Source organism: Oncorhynchus tshawytscha, linkage group LG08, assembly GCF_018296145.1.
Source record: "Oncorhynchus tshawytscha isolate Ot180627B linkage group LG08, Otsh_v2.0, whole genome shotgun sequence".
Lineage (NCBI taxonomy): Eukaryota > Metazoa > Chordata > Actinopteri > Salmoniformes > Salmonidae > Oncorhynchus > Oncorhynchus tshawytscha.
The window spans coordinates 51726689-51746886 of NC_056436.1; the positions used below are offsets into that span (position 1 = coordinate 51726689).

General features: G+C 39.9%; 2 protein-coding genes across 10 annotated transcripts in view; one reads left to right on the forward strand and one right to left on the reverse strand.

Annotated features, from left to right (window-relative positions):
• LOC112256345 (rap guanine nucleotide exchange factor 2-like) overlaps positions 1-10106 on the reverse strand; it is a 138906-nt gene extending 128800 nt beyond the window's left edge. For all 9 annotated transcript variants that reach the window (XM_042325636.1, XM_042325630.1, XM_042325631.1 and 6 more), the window contains exon 1: positions 9449-10106. In XM_042325636.1, coding sequence (XP_042181570.1) covers positions 9449-9517 — 69 coding nt within the window. In that variant the 5' untranslated portion in view covers positions 9518-10106. The remainder of the gene's footprint in view (positions 1-9448) is intronic.
• Positions 10107-10768: 662 nt separating this feature from the next.
• LOC112256344 (uncharacterized protein C4orf45-like) lies at positions 10769-16339 on the forward strand. The gene is made up of 5 exons (XM_024429518.2): positions 10769-10944; positions 11494-11723; positions 12991-13049; positions 13240-13357; positions 15317-16339. The coding sequence occupies exons 1-5, from the start codon at positions 10878-10880 to the stop codon at positions 15341-15343; spliced, it is 501 nt and encodes a 166-aa protein (XP_024285286.1). The 5' UTR covers positions 10769-10877; the 3' UTR covers positions 15344-16339.
• Positions 16340-20198: the final 3859 nt, after the last annotated feature.

Consider the following 20198-nt stretch of genomic DNA (forward strand, 5'->3'; position numbering starts at 1 on the left):
GCCCCCATTCTAATTGATGGGGTTGTAGTGGAGTGGGTTGAGTGCTTCAAGTTCCTTGGTGTCCACATCACCAAAGGACCTATCATGGTCCAAACACACCAACACAATCGTGACGGGCATGACAATGCCTATTCCCACCCACAGGAGATTGAAAATATTTAGCATGGGGCCTCAGATCTTCAAAACTCCAGCTGCACCATCGAGAGCATCCTGACCACTTGGAATGGCAAATGCTCTGCATCCAACTGCAAGGCGCTACAGAGGGTAGTGCGTACAGCCCAGTAAATCACTGGGGCCCAGCTTCATGCCATCCAGGACATCTGTACCAGGAGGTGTCAGCGGAAGGCCCTAATAATTGTCAAAGACTCCAGCCACCCAAGTCAGAGGCTGTTTTCTCTGCTACCATATGGCAAGTCTGGGACCAGAAGGCTTCTAAAGCAGCTTCTATCACCAAGTCATGACTGCTGAACCGTAAATCAAATGGCTACCCAGACGATTTACATTGACCCCCTTATTTATTACTATTTTTTGCACGGACTCTTTTGCACAGGCTCAATGTACACTCACTGGACTCTAACCATACACTACTACACTGACACGACAGCACATTTTCACACTTGTCACATACGCTGCTGCTACTACTACTTGATGTTTATTATCTATGCAGTCATTTTACCCCTACCAACACTGTACATATTACCTCAATTACCTCGACTAACCCGTACCCCTGCACATTGACTCGTTATTGTAATGTTACTGTGTTCCTATTTTTCCTGTATTTAGCAAATTTTTCTTACCATTTTGAAACTATTGCTGATAAATGGTAAGTAAGCATTTCATTTGTCATTGTGAGCTAAAATACATTAGCCAATATGGGACTGCCTTAGACTAAATGTTGTGCTCTGAGCTCAAGTGGGCATCGTTCATTGGTGCATTCAGTGCTTTTCTTAACCTTTTTCCATTGAAATATGTAGCCTCTGTACTTAAAATGTGACGAATACGTAATTATAACCGCTATGTGTGTAACCATTTTAGCCAGAGCTCGGCCTCCACTTTCAATACAATATTTTTGAACCAGGTAGGCAAGTTGAGAACAAGTTCTCATTTACAATTGCGACCTGGTCAAGATAAAGCAAAGCAGTTCGACACGAACTACAACAGAGTTAATCATGGAGTAAAACAAACATACAGTCAATAATACAGTAGAAAAATGAGTCTATATACAATGTGAGCAAATGAAGTGAGATAAGGGAGGTAAAGGGAAAAAAGGCCATGGTGGCAAAGTAAATACAATATAGCAAGTAAAAAAATAAAAATAAACAATGGAATGGTATATTTGCAGTGAAAGAATGTGCAAAGTAGAGATAAAAATAATGGTGTGCAAAGTAGCTAAATAAATAAATAAATACAGTAGGGGGAGAGGTAGTTGTTTGGGCTAAATTCTAGATGGGCTATGTACAGGTGCAGTAATTTGTGAGCTGCCCTGACAGCTGATGCTTAAAGCTAGTGAGGGGGATAAGTGTTTCCAGTTTCAGAGATTTTTGCAGTTCGTTCCAGTCATTGGCAGCAGAGAACTGGAAGGCGAGGCGGCCAAAGTAAGAATTGGTTTTGGGGGTGACCAGAGAGATATACCTGCTGGAGCGTGTGCTACGAGTGGGTGCTGCTATGGTGACCAGCGAGGTGAGATAAGGGGGGACTTTACCTAGCAGGGTCTTGTAGATGACCTGGAGCCAGTGGGTTTGGCGACGAGTATGAAGCGAGGGCCAGCCAACGAAAATGTACAGGTCACAGTGGTGGGTAGTATATGGGGCTTTGGTGACAAAACGGATGGCACTGTGATATACTGCATCCAAGTTATTGAGTAGGGTATTGGAGGCTATTTTGTAAATGACGTCGCCGAAGTCGAGGATCGGTAGGATGGTCAGTTTTACAAGGGTATGTTTAGCAGCATTAGTGAAGGAGACTTTGTTGCGAAATAGGAAGCCAATTCTAGATTTAACTTTGGATTGGAGATGTTTGATGTGAGTCTGGAAGGCGAGTTTACTGTCTAACCAGACACCTAGGTATTTGTAGTTGTCCACATATTCTAAGACAGAACCGTCCAGAGTGGTGATGTTGGACGGGCAGGCAGGTGCAGGCAGCGATCGGTTGAAGAGCATGCATTTAGTTTTACTTGTATTTAAGAGCAATTGGAGGCCACGGAAGGAGAGTTGTATAGCATTGAAGCTAATCTGGAGGGTTGTTAACAGAGTCCAAAGAAGGGCCAGAAGTATACAGAATGGTGTCGTCTGCGTAGAGGTGGATCAGAGACTCACCAGCAGCAAGATCGACATCATTGATGTATACAGAAAAGAGAGTCGTTCCAAGAATTGAACCCTGTGGCACACCCATAGAGACTGCCAGAGGCCCAGACAACAGGCCCTCCGATTTGACACACTGAACTATATCAGAGAAGTAGTTGGTGAACCAGGCGAGGCAATCATTTGAGAAACAAAGGCTGTCGAGTCTGCCGATGAGGATGTGGTGATTGACAGAGTAGAAAGCCTTGGCCAGATCAATGAATACAGCTGCACAGTATTGTTTCTTATCGATATCGTTAAGATATCGTTTAGGACCTTGAGCGTGGCTGAGGTGCATCCATGACCAGCTCTGAAACCAGATTGCATAGCGGAGAAGGTATGGTGGAATTCGAAATGGTCGGTAATCTGTTTGTTGACTTGGCTTTCGAAGACCTTAGAAAGGCAGGGTAGGATAGATATTGAATAATAATATAGAAGAAGAAGAATAACACGTGACATCACCTAAATGCCACAGGTTTAGCAGAGCAATGAGGCCAAGAAAAGTTGCTTTTGTGTCTATGGACTGGGAGTTTGAAGCATTTAGCCTATTAGCAAATAATCAATGCTATATTTTCTATGGGCAAACTACAAGTTTCTGAATTAGGCATGTTCAGCTTAACTAAAGCTATGGGAATACATAAATGATAGTCAGAACACATCAAATATACTGAACAAAAATGTGTAAAATGTTGGTCCCATGTTTGAGCTGAAATAAAAGATCCCAGACATGTTCCATTCGCACAAAACGCTTATTTCTCTCAAATGTTGTGCACAAATTAGTTTACATCTGATCGTGAGCATTTTTCCTTTGCCAAGATAGGCCATCCATGTGACAGGTGTGGCAGATCAAGAAGATGATTAAACAGCATGGTCATTACACAGGTTCCCCTTGTGCTGGAGAAAATAGAAGGCAACTCTAAAATGTACAGTTTAATCACAACATAATGCCACAGATGCCTCAAGTTGAGGGAGCGTGCAATTGGCATGCTGACTGCAGGAATGTCCACCAGAGCTGTTGCCAGATAATTTAATATTACATCTCTACCATAAACCACTTACAACATTTAAGAAATCTAACTAAATAGACATGTGAAGAACCATCTAAAGATATATCACATAGAACCTTACAGTCCCATGGTCTCGCATTGTAGAAGTGCTGATAAACGTACAAAAATAAGAATAAGATTTACATTTCTACTTTCAAAATGATACCACAAAGATGGTTGAAGGTCCACATATAAGAAGATGTTGACTTGAATGGGAATATCTGTTGTTTTAAATTATACTCCCAATCCTCCATAGGTGAACCTTTTGAAATCATAGAAATATTTATCATAGAATAGACGACCACTTAAATTGACATTCAACGGTGGACATCTTTGTGGTAGTAATTAGAAGTTAAAATATAGGCCTCCCGAGTGGCGCAGCGGTCTAAGGCACTGCATCACTACAGCCTGGGGTTCGATCCCAGGCTTGGTCCCAGCGAGCAGGTGTTAAGAAGCACGGCTTGGCAGGTCATGTTTCAGAGGACTTTTTTTTTTTAAATGATAATACAATAGTTTGACAACACTATAAGCTTTTAAATGACAAACTCGACTGTTTATCTTGTATGGTGGGGTATGCAAAATGGGTCAACTTTGAGTACCTTTATCTCCTGAATGTTTTGGCATTCAGGTCCAACAAATCAATCACAACAAAAGTGATTGAGTTCTTGCCTAGTCAAAAAAAAAAGGTTAATTATAATTTTTTTTAATCACATTTTAATGGATCTACCCAGAAGATAACAAAAGCAATGAGACAAAAGTTATTCTCAATCCGTTTTATTTCTCAATCAGGCTCGTCTCACATGCTTCTGTTCTGACTGGGTGATCAAAATAGGCCAGAGGTCACAAACCAGAAACCACACACAAACAAGCATCATAAAAACAGTCACTTCAAAAATGTTCTCTTTTGCAATCAGCCCTTCCTTCCTGCCGACCTGGTTCAAAAAGCATCCTGATGCTTCTCCACTCAGGATGCTGTCAATGGAGAAAGAAACAAGCTTCCACCCTCTCGCTGACCCTCCCGGCTCCTGTCTCCACCTTCTTCTTCGCACTGCCTTTTCACTTGGATATTCCTAGCCACTGCTGGACTACTATGCTAATCCTTTGCTAAATCCAGCACACAAGGACACAGTCTGAGCTCTGACGTTTGAGCTACATGATATGATTCACTGTCAGCCAGAGGTCTTGCTGACTGTTCATGCCGCTGCCTAAACAATTACAAGGAGCAGACAAGCCTTTGACTCATTGTGCCTTCTTGGATGGCTCCTGCATCTTAGGCAAAAAAGTAGCCTGTGTGTTTCTAATTATAGCTTTAATCTTTCCTCCGTTTCCCCAATAAAAATATTGTAGGTGCTCAATCAACATAATTGTCAAACAATCATACTCTCGGGGGGCTGTCCAGTTATAATAAAAAATATTCCGGACATACTTCAAGGATAACTTGTCTGGTGACTGTGGTCAGTCCACATTTTTCAAAACACTTCTTTACTCATGTCACCACCACTATGAGGTTTAATGAAACATGCACGAAATGTGTTGGCACACTAGCACACGGTTAACGAGTCATCAATGACAACCGTTTTATTGTCCCTGCAACGTCAGATAGACAGATGCATCAACATGTGGCTGTGTCACTGTGCCAGCAACAGCTTGCCCACTATTTTAATTGGTGGTCTATCGATTCTCTGGGCTATTGTTGTGCGTATCCCTTGCTGCCATCAAACCACAAGGCCCATTGCCTAATGGTTTAAATGTTCTGGAAGTACAAAGCGAATACTTACAATAAATAATTGTGCACTTCCAAAGTAGCGCAATTAGGCTGATTCAGATTTTTCACTTACAAATGTATACAAAACAACAAAAAAAAACATTGATTTCAAAGTTGAACAAACCATACAACACCACACACAATGACTACTTTTAACAATTTACACTGAAAACTATGAAAACACATTTACTGGAAGACCTGTGCAGATTCAAAGCTTGATAACAGAATTGCAGTAAAATCTCACTCCCATTTTTTTGTGACCATAAAAAATACCTGCTCTGAATTAAGATTCAAAATGTTGGCAGAAAGAATGGGGCGTAAGGCTATGACATCTTGAGTTTGAAAACATATATTTTGGTTATTGAACTACAGTAAGTGAAGTGTATTTACATCTGGTAACAAAATTGTGGCAACTGAATTTCATCATGGTTCCTTGACCTGTACTAGAAAGAAATGCATAATTGTGGATATAAATGTAATTCCCTTCATGGTGATGTATCCTAAATAGGTATGCAAAAAGGTAGACGTGCAATATCCTCCTTTGCATAGTTGGGTGTTATTCTACACACTAGCTATTATTTTAATGAGCTCCGCCGCCAAACAAGACCAAATATGGTTGGTCCGGATCGGACCAAATCTGAACCAATCATATGTTTCACAAGTTTGGACATCAAATTATAGCTCCGTAGAGTAAAATCTTGTTATAATCTTGTGTATATTTTGTATTTTCATGAGGACCACAATGGAAATACTTGTAACTTTGTGTCATCCTCATTGATTTTAATGGCATTGTACTGTATCCACGTTTGGTTGTATTGTGTTTTAAAATATTGTCTAATAAATCAAATAACTGTATTTGTATTTTTAAAGTGCAATACAGCACACAACAGTGGAGTAGAGTTCAATACAGGTATGTCACAATACCAGAATGCCACAAAATCAGAATTTTGACTTCGATACCAGGTTTAGTATCATGATACTCGATAACATCGCAATACTCATTACCAAAACGATACCGGAACAGAAAAAGAAAGGCACTTGGATCCAGACAAACTCAGCTACTGCTTTGTTCAATTGTTGGGCATGTTTTAAGTTCAATAGCATTACATTTGAAATGCTTAGTGCCAAAATGTTTCAGAGACAGCCAACAGTGAAAAAAATTACCAATCTAACTACATAACGTAATGGTAATCATTTCTTTGAATGGTAAATCTCTAATGATAAACTGGGTGAATCAAGATGTAGCCTAGGTCTATTCACAATACAGGTGAATGCATATTCAATAGGACTGTGGGCGTGCATTGACTGATTGATTGAGCTTGTTTTGGATGCTTTCATGGGGTTACAGATGACAATCAATCTTTCTCCCTTCCATTTGGGACTTTTATTGTACTGATCAACATTTGCATAGAAGTAGCTTCTTTCATAAAAGTGCGCACTCTCTCTAACCAGTAATGACGTCCTTCACGAGGCAAGACGGGTGCGGCTCGTCGGAGACCTATTCACACACACACAGTGTTCGCTGAGGCAATAGATAATCTCTGGCTGATGGAGAGACGTGACAGAGAGACCGATTAAGTGAATGAATAATGTTTTTGGGTACCAAACAATTTTGTTCTAGTATAGAAAAAGCATTGACGTTTCGGTATACCGTGCAACAATAGTATAGTCAAGTAGAGTATAGTTCAGTACAGTAGATTTCAGTACAATACAGTAGAGTATCGTTCAGTACATTATAGTTTCCTCAACTGTGCTCTCTGCGCCAATGACGTGGGACGTCGATTAAGGCAGCCCCCCGCACCTCTCTAAATCAGAGAGGTTGGGTTAAATGCGTTCAACATTTTGGTTGAATGCATTCAGTTGTGACTAGCTATTCCCTTTCGCCATCCTCTAATGTTTACTGTACTGAACTCTGCTCCTCTACTGTACTTTTCTGCACTGAACTCTACTTTTCTTTAGTGTGCGCTACTGTACTGTGCTGTCCAAATTTGTCAAACAGAGACATCACTTTTTGGGACAAATGAAGGCTGGTCCAGATCGGACCAAAAAAGGACATCTGTGGATGTCGAAATCAAGGCCAGGGCGGACTGACCAAATGTCAACTACTTTTCAACATCCATGCACGTCCAGTGTCGTTTGGTGCTCAGTGGGTGAGGACGCTGGTTACAGTATATGGAAAGAGTGGTCCCATAGGTAGGTGTAAGTAAGAAACAGGAGAGCCAGAGAGCCAGGAGAGGGAGAGAGCAAGGTTGTCAAGACTTGACCACCAGATGACAGAAAGAAAACAGTTATCAGCTGAACATAACAGTATGCCAGTGGACGGGAGGACAGTAGCAGGTGACCCAACTGTGGTTTGTGACTACTATGATTTCCCATGACTGTACACAATTCAACTGCAGAATTTTTTTTAAAACTTTTTTTTATTTTTTTAATGGAATTTCTGTTAGTGATTTTAGTTTTAATCACTTAATAAATTCAGAAACAAATTGATATCAGTAAAACACGAACTAATTGATAGATCAACCTTTACTTGTACTTCTGTGAACTTTTGGGGTATGCAAAATAGGTCACCTTTGAGGACCTTTACAGCTTGAATGTTTTGGCATCAAAAACATCACCTTCTGAGCACTTCTACAATGGAATATGTATGGAAGGTTTCATTCAAATCAAAAGGGGTGCAGTCAAAAAGTGATTGAATTTAAATGGACAGAGCCGGAAGACTGAGGCAACCACCTGTGCTAATTAGCTATCTAATTTGCCAAGGAACATCTGTGTGTAAAGGAAGGAAGGAAAAGTGTTGTAACTGAAAAATACTGTCAGCTACAACTGTGTTAAACCTGGTTAAAACAGTAAGTGTATATTTTGCATGTGTGAAGTGTCTTTGATATTAAAGTAAATGGTTTTATGTTTGTAGAACCATGTCGCAATTAAGAATCGATTCATGTTTAGACGGAGTAACGTTAATTGACTTTTGGCTCCCTGAGCCAGCCTCCCTCCAACATAACATACATTGTAAGGACCTTGGATGTTAAGGTGTAACGGTAAGCTTGGCTACACTCCTTAACAGTACATTCTTAGGCTACAGCTCGCTCTCGCAAACTCTAGGCGGCATTCTGCCTTTTCCCTACAGTTTCCAGCCATTTGCTTCGCCCACAACTGGCTCATGTGAACGATTAGAAACATGAATAGTCATCACTTGCAATATGGCTTTAGGAACATATGGTGCCATCTTTCATCAGCGAGAAAGAATCCTTCGAATGAAAGATCCACCGAAACTACACTTCCTGAGTTACGCTTACACACAGGTGTTCGGAGCATGCTAGATAGCCAATTAGTGCAGGTGGTTGCCGCTTGTCTTCCGTCTGTCTTCCGTAAACAAGCGCTGTAACATGGAGATATGGCCGTGTGAGAACACTAACCCTATAAAAAAGGTGTCTCAATTTAACCTTTTTTGCTAATATGAAAGATATGATCCTTATGCTTCCAAAACCATACCACAAGCGATGTGTGTTAAAGTTCTGACTGAGCTTCGGGGTTGTTTCTTAACAAAACTCCCCTGTACAGAAGACGCTTTTGTCCAATGACTTGTGTGTAAAGTAATGGGAACTAAAGAGCCATGATCAAGGGCTAGGCTACAGTCTGCTATGCATTATCTCAAACAAGGCAATACAGGCCAATACCTGATATAGACTACAATAGGCTACAGATTAGGAATCCTGAATGTTCAAATCAGTTCTAGGAGAGGCCTAAAGTGTACATCTGAGAGTTGATCATAGTCTATTAAATCAACACACACACACTATTGTATAAATGTCCATGCAAGCTCAATGTGCCTGACACACATTTAAGGGTTGTTTAGACTTGGTTTACGCCTACAGCATTCGTGTAGGCTTATGTTTTTTCTTTATATCTTAAAGAAAAGAATACATCTAGCCAATTGCTAAGTTATTTGACTGTTTGCGAAACAATGTAGCCTATGAATGTTTACATAACCGTTTTGAAAACAGGAAACATTTGCTGGAATGTGCCAGGTCTGAATATGTTCGTGACATAAGTGGCTGGGTTACTATCAAGTCCTGTTGCGTTTAAGTACCTCGAGATTATCTCCCTTGATAGAGCTTTAGCGGGATGTAGACAGGGATACGTAACACTGTAGCAGAATGGCAACACACAGAAATAATGTAACAATGTAGTGAAGGTGTGGCTGGGGGGAACGATAGAACACTGTCATAGTAACCGAGTGGTTTCACAACATGTCGACATTAGTATTTTAAGGTATATCAAATAATTATACTGACCTGTTGCGTTCTTTCTGCCGGATTCATCATCACAGCTTGACGAAAGCTGTTATCGACATAAGACGCCATTGTTTTGAAGACCCGAATTTCAAATAATTAAATTGCTTAGAATGTTGACAATGTGCAAATATTCGCGGACTGGATATTCACAGACCAAGCCACAGTCAGTCTGTTATCCACTAATAAGATAACTCCAGTGGTCGAAAGATCGGAAATGTATCAGTCCCAGGCCACAATGGCCAGGCCACAATGTGAGCCTAGGGGTTTCTTCTGTCCCCAAACCGATATCAAAAGGCTGCCACCGATCCCAACAAAAAAAACTTGCTATTAAGGTGCGGCTCGAAGAATCCTGAATCCAAGTCCCAGTAGACGTGTCGCTATACAGTTGTATTATGGAAGAACTGTTCCTTTATCTAAGCCGACGCTAAAAGCAAATATATGTATCTTCAGCATTCTTGATTTTGCCACAATTCAATGTATCCGCCTTCAAATAAAATAGCAAACTACTCATCTATCCTGACAATAACCGGTTGTCCATTTTTTTTAATAATAAATGTATAGGCTACATGTACAAAGGCAACCTTTAAAAAATCATTATGATGGGTTTAAAAGTGACGATGGGTCCGCCGCCACAGCTTTTTGCTGTATGCCACCATGGTGACTGACACAAGGGGAGGCTCATGGGCGAGTCCATTTACAAAAATGGAGCCGGAGGACAATGTATTGTGGCCTACAAAGCTATCTTTTGTCGCCATCCAATGACAGAAACTGGAATAGCACATACAGATCGGCTATTCAAAGAGCAAATAGTCTACTCAAATGCACATTTTGGAATAATGAATCGTTACAATTAATTGTTTGGGGGGGCCTATTTATTGAAGCTCTATTTGAATGGAATTTAATTATTCTTTGATCTATGGAGGAAAATGTCAAGTGTAGAAATAGGAAATGGGAAAAACTTATGTTCGATTCCATTTAATTATATTAGATTTATTTCTGCTATATTCTAACCAGATGTTATATTTGACATTCTCCAGTGCTGTTCAAGGTTTCCAGAAAAATTGGTGGACCATGGTACAATTACATTTTGTAAAATTGGACACTGAATTGGAGGTAATTATGACACAACCGAGTCGCTAATGTCGCGTTCAAATACTACTCGGAACTAGGAAACTCGGAAATGTCCAACTTGCTGGTTCATTAAATACGGCAGATGGAGTTAGCAAGTCGGACATTTCCGAGTTCCCTAGTTCCGAATAATACTAGAACGCGGCACTAATGCATTCAAACACTGACACCGTGACAAGCATTAGTCGCATGGCAACAGCCCACTGACCCCATGACCAGCACCCTCACATTATCGCCCTCGGGCGTGCTGCTGTAACCGTGTACTCGGCTGCTGGTGTCTAGTCCAAAAATAACAGTTCCAATGGAGAGTAGCACAGTGGTACAAGTAAGGCTCCCCCAAGCCTATGGTCAAAGGATGCTTTTTACAGGTATGTGTCACATAATTATTGGGTTTGATGTAGAATGTTTCAAGGGTAGAAATAGGTTACACAACAATCACCTCTTATTACATGGGCTATTGTGTGTAGCCTACAGTATGTTCCATTTTATTCATGATGTATATAATTAGGCCTATTTTGGAAGTTATACATTAGGAGTTTGTCATTATAAATATATATATTTTTTTAATGACATGTAGATAGGTCAGGACAAGAAACCGTGGGGGTGAGTGGATGAGAGATACTTGACACAGCCTCTTCATTGGCAATGCACTTTCTGTAAAATGGAACCACCCTACTCCTAAGTGTGCTACTTTAGACTGGGGGGAACTCTAAACAGGATACTTTGGACATACCAACTCTGACGTCACCCCATGGAAGTTCTCAATTAAAATGGTTAAGGTTAGGGTAATAGTTAGGTAAGAGTTAGGGTATGGACGTCCCAAGATTTCTGGATAGCATAAACCTTTAGAGTAGGGCTCTGTGTAGCTCACTATTTTCTGAATGGTTCTCACATTTCATTATATTGATTCTAATAAGGTCCAGATGGAATTGGAGACTACAAGGCAAGATTGATCGACTTTCCCCGCTACATTGGCGTTGGCCCTTTGACACCTGAGGGTACAAGCGATTTGAATTACCTGTGCCGGCCTGCTCCCTGCGCCCCACCCCCCATGCCCAAACAGTGTTGCATTGGAGGGGTGGGATGGGGCATGGAATATCACCAGCTGTTGAACAGTAGGACGCTGCTCAGCAATATGCAAATTAAGGTGGGGCCCAAATGAAGCCTGTGAGCTGGATGTTAATTTGATTATTAATAAAGGAGGGAGTTAGGCAACCTTGATGAACATTTAGTAGATTAGCTACATCATATATTTTATTTCATAAGCCCTCAAAGTTCCATAATGGGCTGGAAATGTCAGCCATCTTGGTCAGGCAGAAATCCAAAACCAGTCTGAATTGGAACGAATGGAATTAGAGGCATAGGTGATGCATTTCCTGCTTTTACTTATGCAGGACATATAAAGTAAGGCATGTGATGTATCAGAAATTGTTTAATGGAATTATAGTCAACCTAAAATATTTTCATATAATTATAAATACAGTTTATGGGTTTTATACCAATTCTGTATAAATATCCTCTAAAATATATGTAAACAGTCCGCAAATGAGTGCTATTATATGATACAATATCAGTACTTGTTGGATTTACAACTTGTCTAAATCCGATCATCAACTGCTTTGAGCCACTGTATGGCTGTGGATTGACTCTAGTGTTTCAATGGAATGTTGGCATATTGACAGTTCGTTTGAAAAATTAATGAGATCATTCCCCTAAAACTGGCTGGCTAGTTAGCTAACACAAAACAGTGCAGATACATTCTTCACTATCTTATCACAGCACTGGCAAACCATGGTTGACCAACTCCCTGACCAACATGGCTGACTTTTGTACCGTCATAAAAAGGTTCAAACCCTTTCTAGTATTCTAATTAATAATTATATGGCTATTATACTCACCTGTCACAATGGCCAGAATGATGTCCTAAGAAAATACTGTAGTCATGAAGTCATAATGCTCACCAAGTGTTTGACTTGGCCAGGAGCTCACCGGAGCTGTGTACCGGCACCTCACATTTTCTACTGCGTGAGCTCCTGTTCCTCTTATAGAATATTAGCTCAAAAGTATTGTGGAGCTCCTGCATCTATAAATGTAAACAGTACTGGCACCCAAAATGAGAGCCGGCATCTATTTTGTCCAAGTCGAGCACTGCTCACCTGTCGCAATGCTCAAAACTGTAAATCATGATTCTCAACAAATGTCACAATGGACACAGTGCTCAGAATGTTGTCAGAAGACAACAATACTCAAATCACGATTCTCAAAGTTGTCAGATTCATGACCCTATTCATTCTGATGCTGGCATTACATCGGTATTAAGACAAGCCACTTTTTAATTGAGACAATTTATTCTCTTCATTCAAATGTTATAACATACAACTTTCAAAGTTACTCAGACCATATTGTTCCTACAGAGAGCTGAATTCCGCTCAGCCCTTGAGGACAGAGTCACCCACAGATATCAAAACCCATGGTAGGCCCCACATGTGGTAACCCACACTTTATGTAATATATTTTATTTTTCAGCCAGTCAGAATCACTTTACCTGCACGCTGCGCACATTTCCAATGTGAAAGTGATAGCATCGCAGCAGGCTTGTGGAGTGTCGAGTGAATGTAGGTGCATCCTTCTTCATCCATTATTCACCATTTCCACTTTTGCAGGCAAGCACCGCCCCACTTTCTAGATAAGCAATCTGTTGGAGCCCGCAGCAAACTCGCATGGACACACAAGTACGACTGTTATATCCAAGATAACAACAAACAGTTCCTTCTCAACAGGGTGAGTCATTAACTACAGGAATGTGACATTTCCTCCCTTCAAACACCAGTATGAAGGACACATTGCATGACTGGGAGATATATTTGACCCACTAAACCCAATTGTAAGGGAGAGGATGAGGGGCCCCTCTTTTCACACGAACCATCCTATTTCTGCATAGGCCTTGTCCTCAGGGAGTATATCACCTATTGCATTATGCAACTATATACACAGCATTTGAGGAATTCGATACAAATGCATTCGAAGTTAAAGGGCCCTATGTGATACAGTGCCATGCAAAGTTTTTCACAGCCCTTGGAGTTCTTCACATTTTATTTTGTTACAAAGTGGGATTAACATGTATTTAAATTGTCAACAATCGACTCAAAATACTCTAATGTCAAAGTGGATGAAAAATTCAAACATCTTTTAAAGATGAATGAAAATGTGATAGCGTAATTGGGTAATTATTCAGCCCCTTTGTTCAGGCAAGCCTAAATTAGCTCAGGGGTCATCACATAATAGGTTACATGGACCCAATGTGTAAAATAATAGGGGTTGACATGATTTTTTTTGATTGGCTTAACCTTTCCTTTGTCCCCCATACATACAACATCTGTAAGGTCCCTCGGTCAAGTATTACATTTCAAGCACAGATTCAACTACCAAGACCAGGGAGCTTTTGGAAAGCCTCATCAAGAAAGGCAGTGATTGATAGATGGGTAACAATAACAAATCAGACATTGAATCTCTCTTTAAGCATGGTCAAGTTAATAATTAGGCTGTGGATTATGTATTACACCACCCAGACACATAGTTTCAGTCCTTAACTGAGCTGCAGGACAGGAATGAAACTGCTCAGGGATGTTACCATGACGCCATTGGTGATTTTTAGAACAGATATAGGGTGGGTGTGATGAGAGAACTGTGGATGGATCAACAACATTGTAGTGACTCGACAATAATGACTTAAATGAAAGAGAAAATAATACAAAATACATGCATCTTGTGTACAACAAGGCACTAAAGTAATACTGCAAAAAAAAAATGGCAAAGGAATATACCTTTTGGCCTAAATGCAAAGCCTTATGTTTGGGGCAAATCCAACACATCACTGAGTAACTGCCTCCTCATTTTCAAGCATGGTGGTGGCTGTGTCATTATATGGGTATGCTTGACATCGGCAAATACTGGGGAGTTTTTCAGAATACAAATAAGTGGGATGGAGCGATGTACAGGCAAAATCCTAGAGGAAAACCTGCTTCAGTCTGTTTTACACCAGACACAGGGAGATAAATGATCCTTTCAGCAGGACGATAACCTACAACACATGGCCAAATCTACACTGGAGTTGCTTACCAAGAAGACAGTGAATGTTCCTGACTGGCCAAGTTACAGTTTTGACTTAAATCTGCTTGAAAATCTATGGCAAGACTTGAAAGTTGCTGTGCAGCCGTGATCCCCAACATCTTGACAGAGCTTGAAGAATTATGAAAATAATAATGGGCTAATATTGCACAATTCAGATGTGTAAAGCTCTAAAAGACCCAAGAAGACTCACAGCTGTAATCGCTGCCAAAGGTGTTTCTAAAATGTATTGACACAAGGGGCTGAATACTTATGCAACAACAGCATTTCAGTTATTTAATTTATATATTTGAAAAAATTGATTCTCTTCCACTCACATAAGAGTATTTTATGTAGATTGACAAAACTTTTTAAAATATTTTTTATTCATTTTAATCCCACATTGTAACAATAAAATGTGAGGAAATCCAAGGGGTATGAATACTTTTGCAAGACACTGTATATGAAAGGACATAACTTTGGTCGGTGAATGAACCCATTCAAAGCACACATCATGCTTGACCATTTCTGTATGTGGTGTTTTTAGTGAACAGTATTCAATAGGATTATGATATTTTTGCCTGGCGTACCTATAACTCACAAATGCTTCTTTGTGTTTTTCCCTTTCTAAAGAGATTAACTCATTCAGAGAAACGCTGAAGGTGCTTCACAAATTAGTTCCTTGAAATAGTTTGGGTGAAGAACGGATGATGATGATACAATCAGCTGTGTTGTCCTGAAGACCTGACCAATTGTCTGAATAAATATCACCTTTTCACCTACTGTAGTGTATACAAAAGTGAATCAAACCATTTTACTCTGTCAGTACTCAATTACAACTCTCATTTGTAATTTGCATGATCTATTTCACTGAAATGGTTTAGGAGCACTGCAAGTAGGCTACTATACCACACCCTTACACTGGTGTATTTTGCAGTTAGTTATGCAGCAACATTTACAGTAAATTAGGAATCCTTTAAATTCTCAAACAAGGATTTGATGAGATGAAAATATCTCCAAGTTTTGTCTGAAAGGTGAAAGTAAAGCTAAGTATAAACAATACACATTTTTTTGTTAAGTCCATTGGCTTTACTTTAAAATCTAAAGTTTTGCCACTTATCTAAAAGTACTCATATGTTTTCTGCTCTGCTAGCTCTACATGGGGAACTGAGAATGAAAATGTCAATTCACCAAGGATGCCTCGGACACCAGTATTGCATTCCACAGGTCCAGGACCCAGGTCTTTCCTGTCTTGTGTCATAGATTCAAACTTTCGATAACAAGTGTGTGTGAAGATAATCCATCCCCTGAGCAAAAGCAATTACATTTGCCAAAGTCAAGCTCCGGTAACTGCTGCTGACTCAGATTGGGAGAGGAGTTTTTACTGCACCAGAGATTTCCAATTGTCATGTAATGAGGCACAGCAACATATTCTTGTTAGCTCAACTTCAATTTGGTGTTAATCTTGCCTCCCTTTAATATCTGACCCTATCTAAGACCTCTTGTGGCAATACAGAAATTACTTTTTTTTTAAATCTATTTTTCTACAGTGATTTTTCTATCAATACATGGCCAACTTACTATCTTCCTCTTCGGCACATCCAGAAGAGGACTGGCCATCCCCCATAGCCTGGTTCCTCTAGGTTTCTTCCTAGGTTCTGGCCTTTCTAGGGAGTTTTTCCTAGCCACCGTGCTTCTACACCTGCATTGCTTGTTGTTTGGGGTTTTAGGCTGGGTTTCTGTACAGCCCTTTGTGACATCAGCTGATTCAAGAAGGGCTTTCTAAATAAATTTGATTGATTATTCACATGCACACTTTTGGGACATATCTACTATCATATAGGTTATAGCAGTTGTTGATTGGAATGGGATTAGTCAAAAGGGTCCACTCTTTTAGGATTGGGGACAGAACACGGGATAGAAAATATATTTTTTGAAAAATCTACTAATTTTGGGTGCAGTAGACAGCAGTGTTCCATGTTTTAAAACGTTTCAAAGCGTCTAAATAGAATCCATTAAATATCGCGAGATTTAACGTGTATATAATAATTAAATATCGCGATATCCAGAACTTGAATATCCTTAGCATCACGGCAGCAACATTATCATGCCGGTAGCAGCATTAAGACTTCCGTTTTTTGGATTTTGCCATCAAAATAAAAGTCCGCTGTAAAAACGCTTAATTGCAGCATGATTTTTTTTTTTGCATTATGTTTAATTATAGCTACACGGAGGAAACTAAACGAAAGATAATGACTTACAATATTATTTCTTATTTATATAAGGTAGAGCAAATCAATTTGCATGGGGCCCCTGGACAATATACGGTACACACGGGGGTGGTATGTAAAGGATTTTAAAAAACGATAACTGTAATCCGTTACATTACCAGCAAAAATATTGTAATCAGATTAGATGCTTTTGAAAAACTAGATGATTACTTCGAAGATTACTTTTAAATTCAGAAAGGATGCTTGCGATAAAAAAAATCTTTGACACTTCTGTTTTCTCAATGACATTCAAATCAGGGTTTTAAAAAGCGCAACTTTAAGTGTGTTCGATGTGAGTGAGTCTGACCACAAGTCAGAGACCACTATGATGAATCACCAAATGTGTTCGATGGATCTCGGGAAAATAGCAGGAATAGGTTTTGTAGGCTACAGTCCAAGCTATGTCTTCGAATGGTGCGACTGCTGTCGGCATCCATAGATGATCTAATTTCAATAAACGCTTGGAGGTAAGGATAACAGCAGTTTAGTTTCCTGCGATCCCGATATCACTTATTGATATCTACATAGCGCATTGTTGTGAATCCCACTGCTGTTCTCTCATTTAACTATTTGCGCCTTACAGATTGTGGTTGTTGTGGATGGCTGTTCACAAATCTAAGTGCATTTGAACCCAATAATGGTTCAATTCAAGAAGTTTAAACTGCCTATCAATCATCGTTTTTGAAACCAATGAAAGATGTGCTATTGCAACAGCTGCATAGTTCGGATCCCAGCCTATGGAATAAAAGTTGGTATTTTATTGCTCAATCTAATTCATGCTGATAAAAATACAAATAAATCCATAGGCCTAATGGACACATGCTCAAACTTGCACACTTTTGATAGACTTAAAAAGGGTCCGTCTGTAGCTGCTATATATATATATTAATGTAAAGATATAACTTAATCATATTAAGCTGGCATTTAGAAGTAGCTCATTTTCGATTTGTACCAAATTGTTTGACTACAGAGGTAGCAAAACTGTACTTCAAATCTATGATACTCCCCCACTTAAACATACTGCTTGGCTAGTTGGGCCCAAGCTTGCTGTACAACATTAAGACCTATTCAGTCTGTCTACAAACAGGCTCTCAAAGTGCTTGATAGGAAGCCCAATAGCCATCATCACTGTTACATCCTCAGAAAGCATGAGCTCCTGAGTTGGGAAAATCTTGTGCAATACACCGACGCATGTCTTGTATTCAAGATCCTAAATGGCCTGGCTCCCCCTCCATTCACTATTTTTGTGAAACAGAAACCCCAAACATATGGCAGCAGATCCACAAGGTCTGCCATGAGAGGTGACTGTATAGTTCCCTTAAGGAAAAACACCTTTAGTAAATCCGTTTTCTCTGTGAGAGCTTCCCATGTCTGGAATACACTGCCATCAGACACACATAACTGCACCACATATCACACTTTCACAAAATGCTTGAAGACATGGCTAAAGGTCATTCAGATTTGTGAATATAATCCCTAGCTGTGTGTTGCCGCTTTCCATGTTGTCTGTAGCTTGTGAGGTGTGGAAACACTTTGTTGCTTTTATGAATTTTGTCTTGCTGCTTTTTGTTCTATGTTGCTATGTCTGTATGCTACGTCTTGCTTGTCCTATGTTGCTCTGTCTTGCTTGTCCTATGTTGCTATTGTCTATATTGTAATTGTTTTTAATAACCTGCCCAGGGACTGCGGTTGAAAATTAGCCGGCTGGCTAAAACCGGCACTTTTACTGAAACGTTGATTAATGTGCACTGTCCCTGTAACAAATAAACTCAATATAGCAACGTACAGGCAAACGATCAATTGTGTGTCCATAAAACCAGTGTCCAGTTTACTTTTACCTGGTGTGCACAAGGCAATAATGTCACACAATCAGAAAAACCCCAACCCACATCCCTGCTACTTTCAGTCCAAAATCCCAAATCCAATATCCAAACCTTTTGATTAATTGCGACCAGGATGGGTTGAAGAAAAGTGCTGTTAACTTGTGATAACCCTTGATAGGCTATAGGCATAATTGTGGTGATACTAACCTATATGATCTTACTATGATACTGCCTCAAAAAAAAGAGATCTTTGCCTAGCCAAATCGCTTGACCCGATGCACGTTTTGCTATGTAAGGGCTTATGTAAATGTATAAAGCCTGCAGCCTGCTCATCATCAGTAGGATAATGTATGTCATTTACAGGTATGCCAGTCAGTTAACACCCCATCTACTGATCACATACAGCAGTTGCCATTGTTTCTCTGAAGCAGTTCGTACTCACCTAATCACATGCTAATAGTCTGAATTTTTCCCCTACATTATAGGGCAAGCTATGGAATGCAAGTCTGGTATGGAATGGTGTTTTATTTCACACTGGAAGCAAAACAAAGAGAAAGCTAGAATAGTTAATATATGGTTTTGACATTTAGATATAGCCCTGAAGTAGTCAGTCAGAGTTAGTTAAAGTGACAGTACAGCAGTGCATAAGTACGATTTAGACTCGACGAGAGTTCACCGTCCTCATAGCGTCAGAGTAGGTGCTATTAACGAGCCTTGCTGTTCTGGCCTTGATGAACCTCATCAGTTTACTTGAAGGGAAAGGCTTGAAGAAGGGATTGGCTGTTTTGTATTCGAGTGACTCTAGTAGACTGGACCCTGGTATTCTGGACACACAACGGATCGTTTTGCCTCTACAGTGCAACATGTTTACCGTATAGTGTCCAATGGCTCCATTCGTTTTGACATTATTTGTCAGGCCAAGATGCATCTTTTTGGCACAGGTCAAGGCTTGCCTTGGACTGATTTAAATGTATAAAAGGTACAGCTGGCTCATCATCATTAAGTTCATCTAGGTCATTATCAGTCCATTTTTTACATTGTGTCTTTTTTAAAGTAACTAATCACCTATAGGCCTACAGTGTATTGCATTGCAGTGAATGGAGTGGGTGGAGTAGAAAGTGGTGCTGGGCATTTAGACCGCAGTCCACCATGGAATAACACCATAAATTCTACAGACCCTAGTGAGTAATCCAAACCCCAATTTAACTTCGGCACCTATAGTCATTTTCGCTCTATAAACCCATATGTATATGTAATTTATATGCCTATAGTGTATTGCATTGGGACCAATAGAGTTGGTGGAGTACAAAGTGTTGTTGGTCATATAGACCTCAGTCAAAAGAGAGAAATGTATTTTTAAACTATACAAGCTTCAGTGGTTACCTGTCATTCAGGGCCTCTCTGCCCCACCTGTTTAGCAAA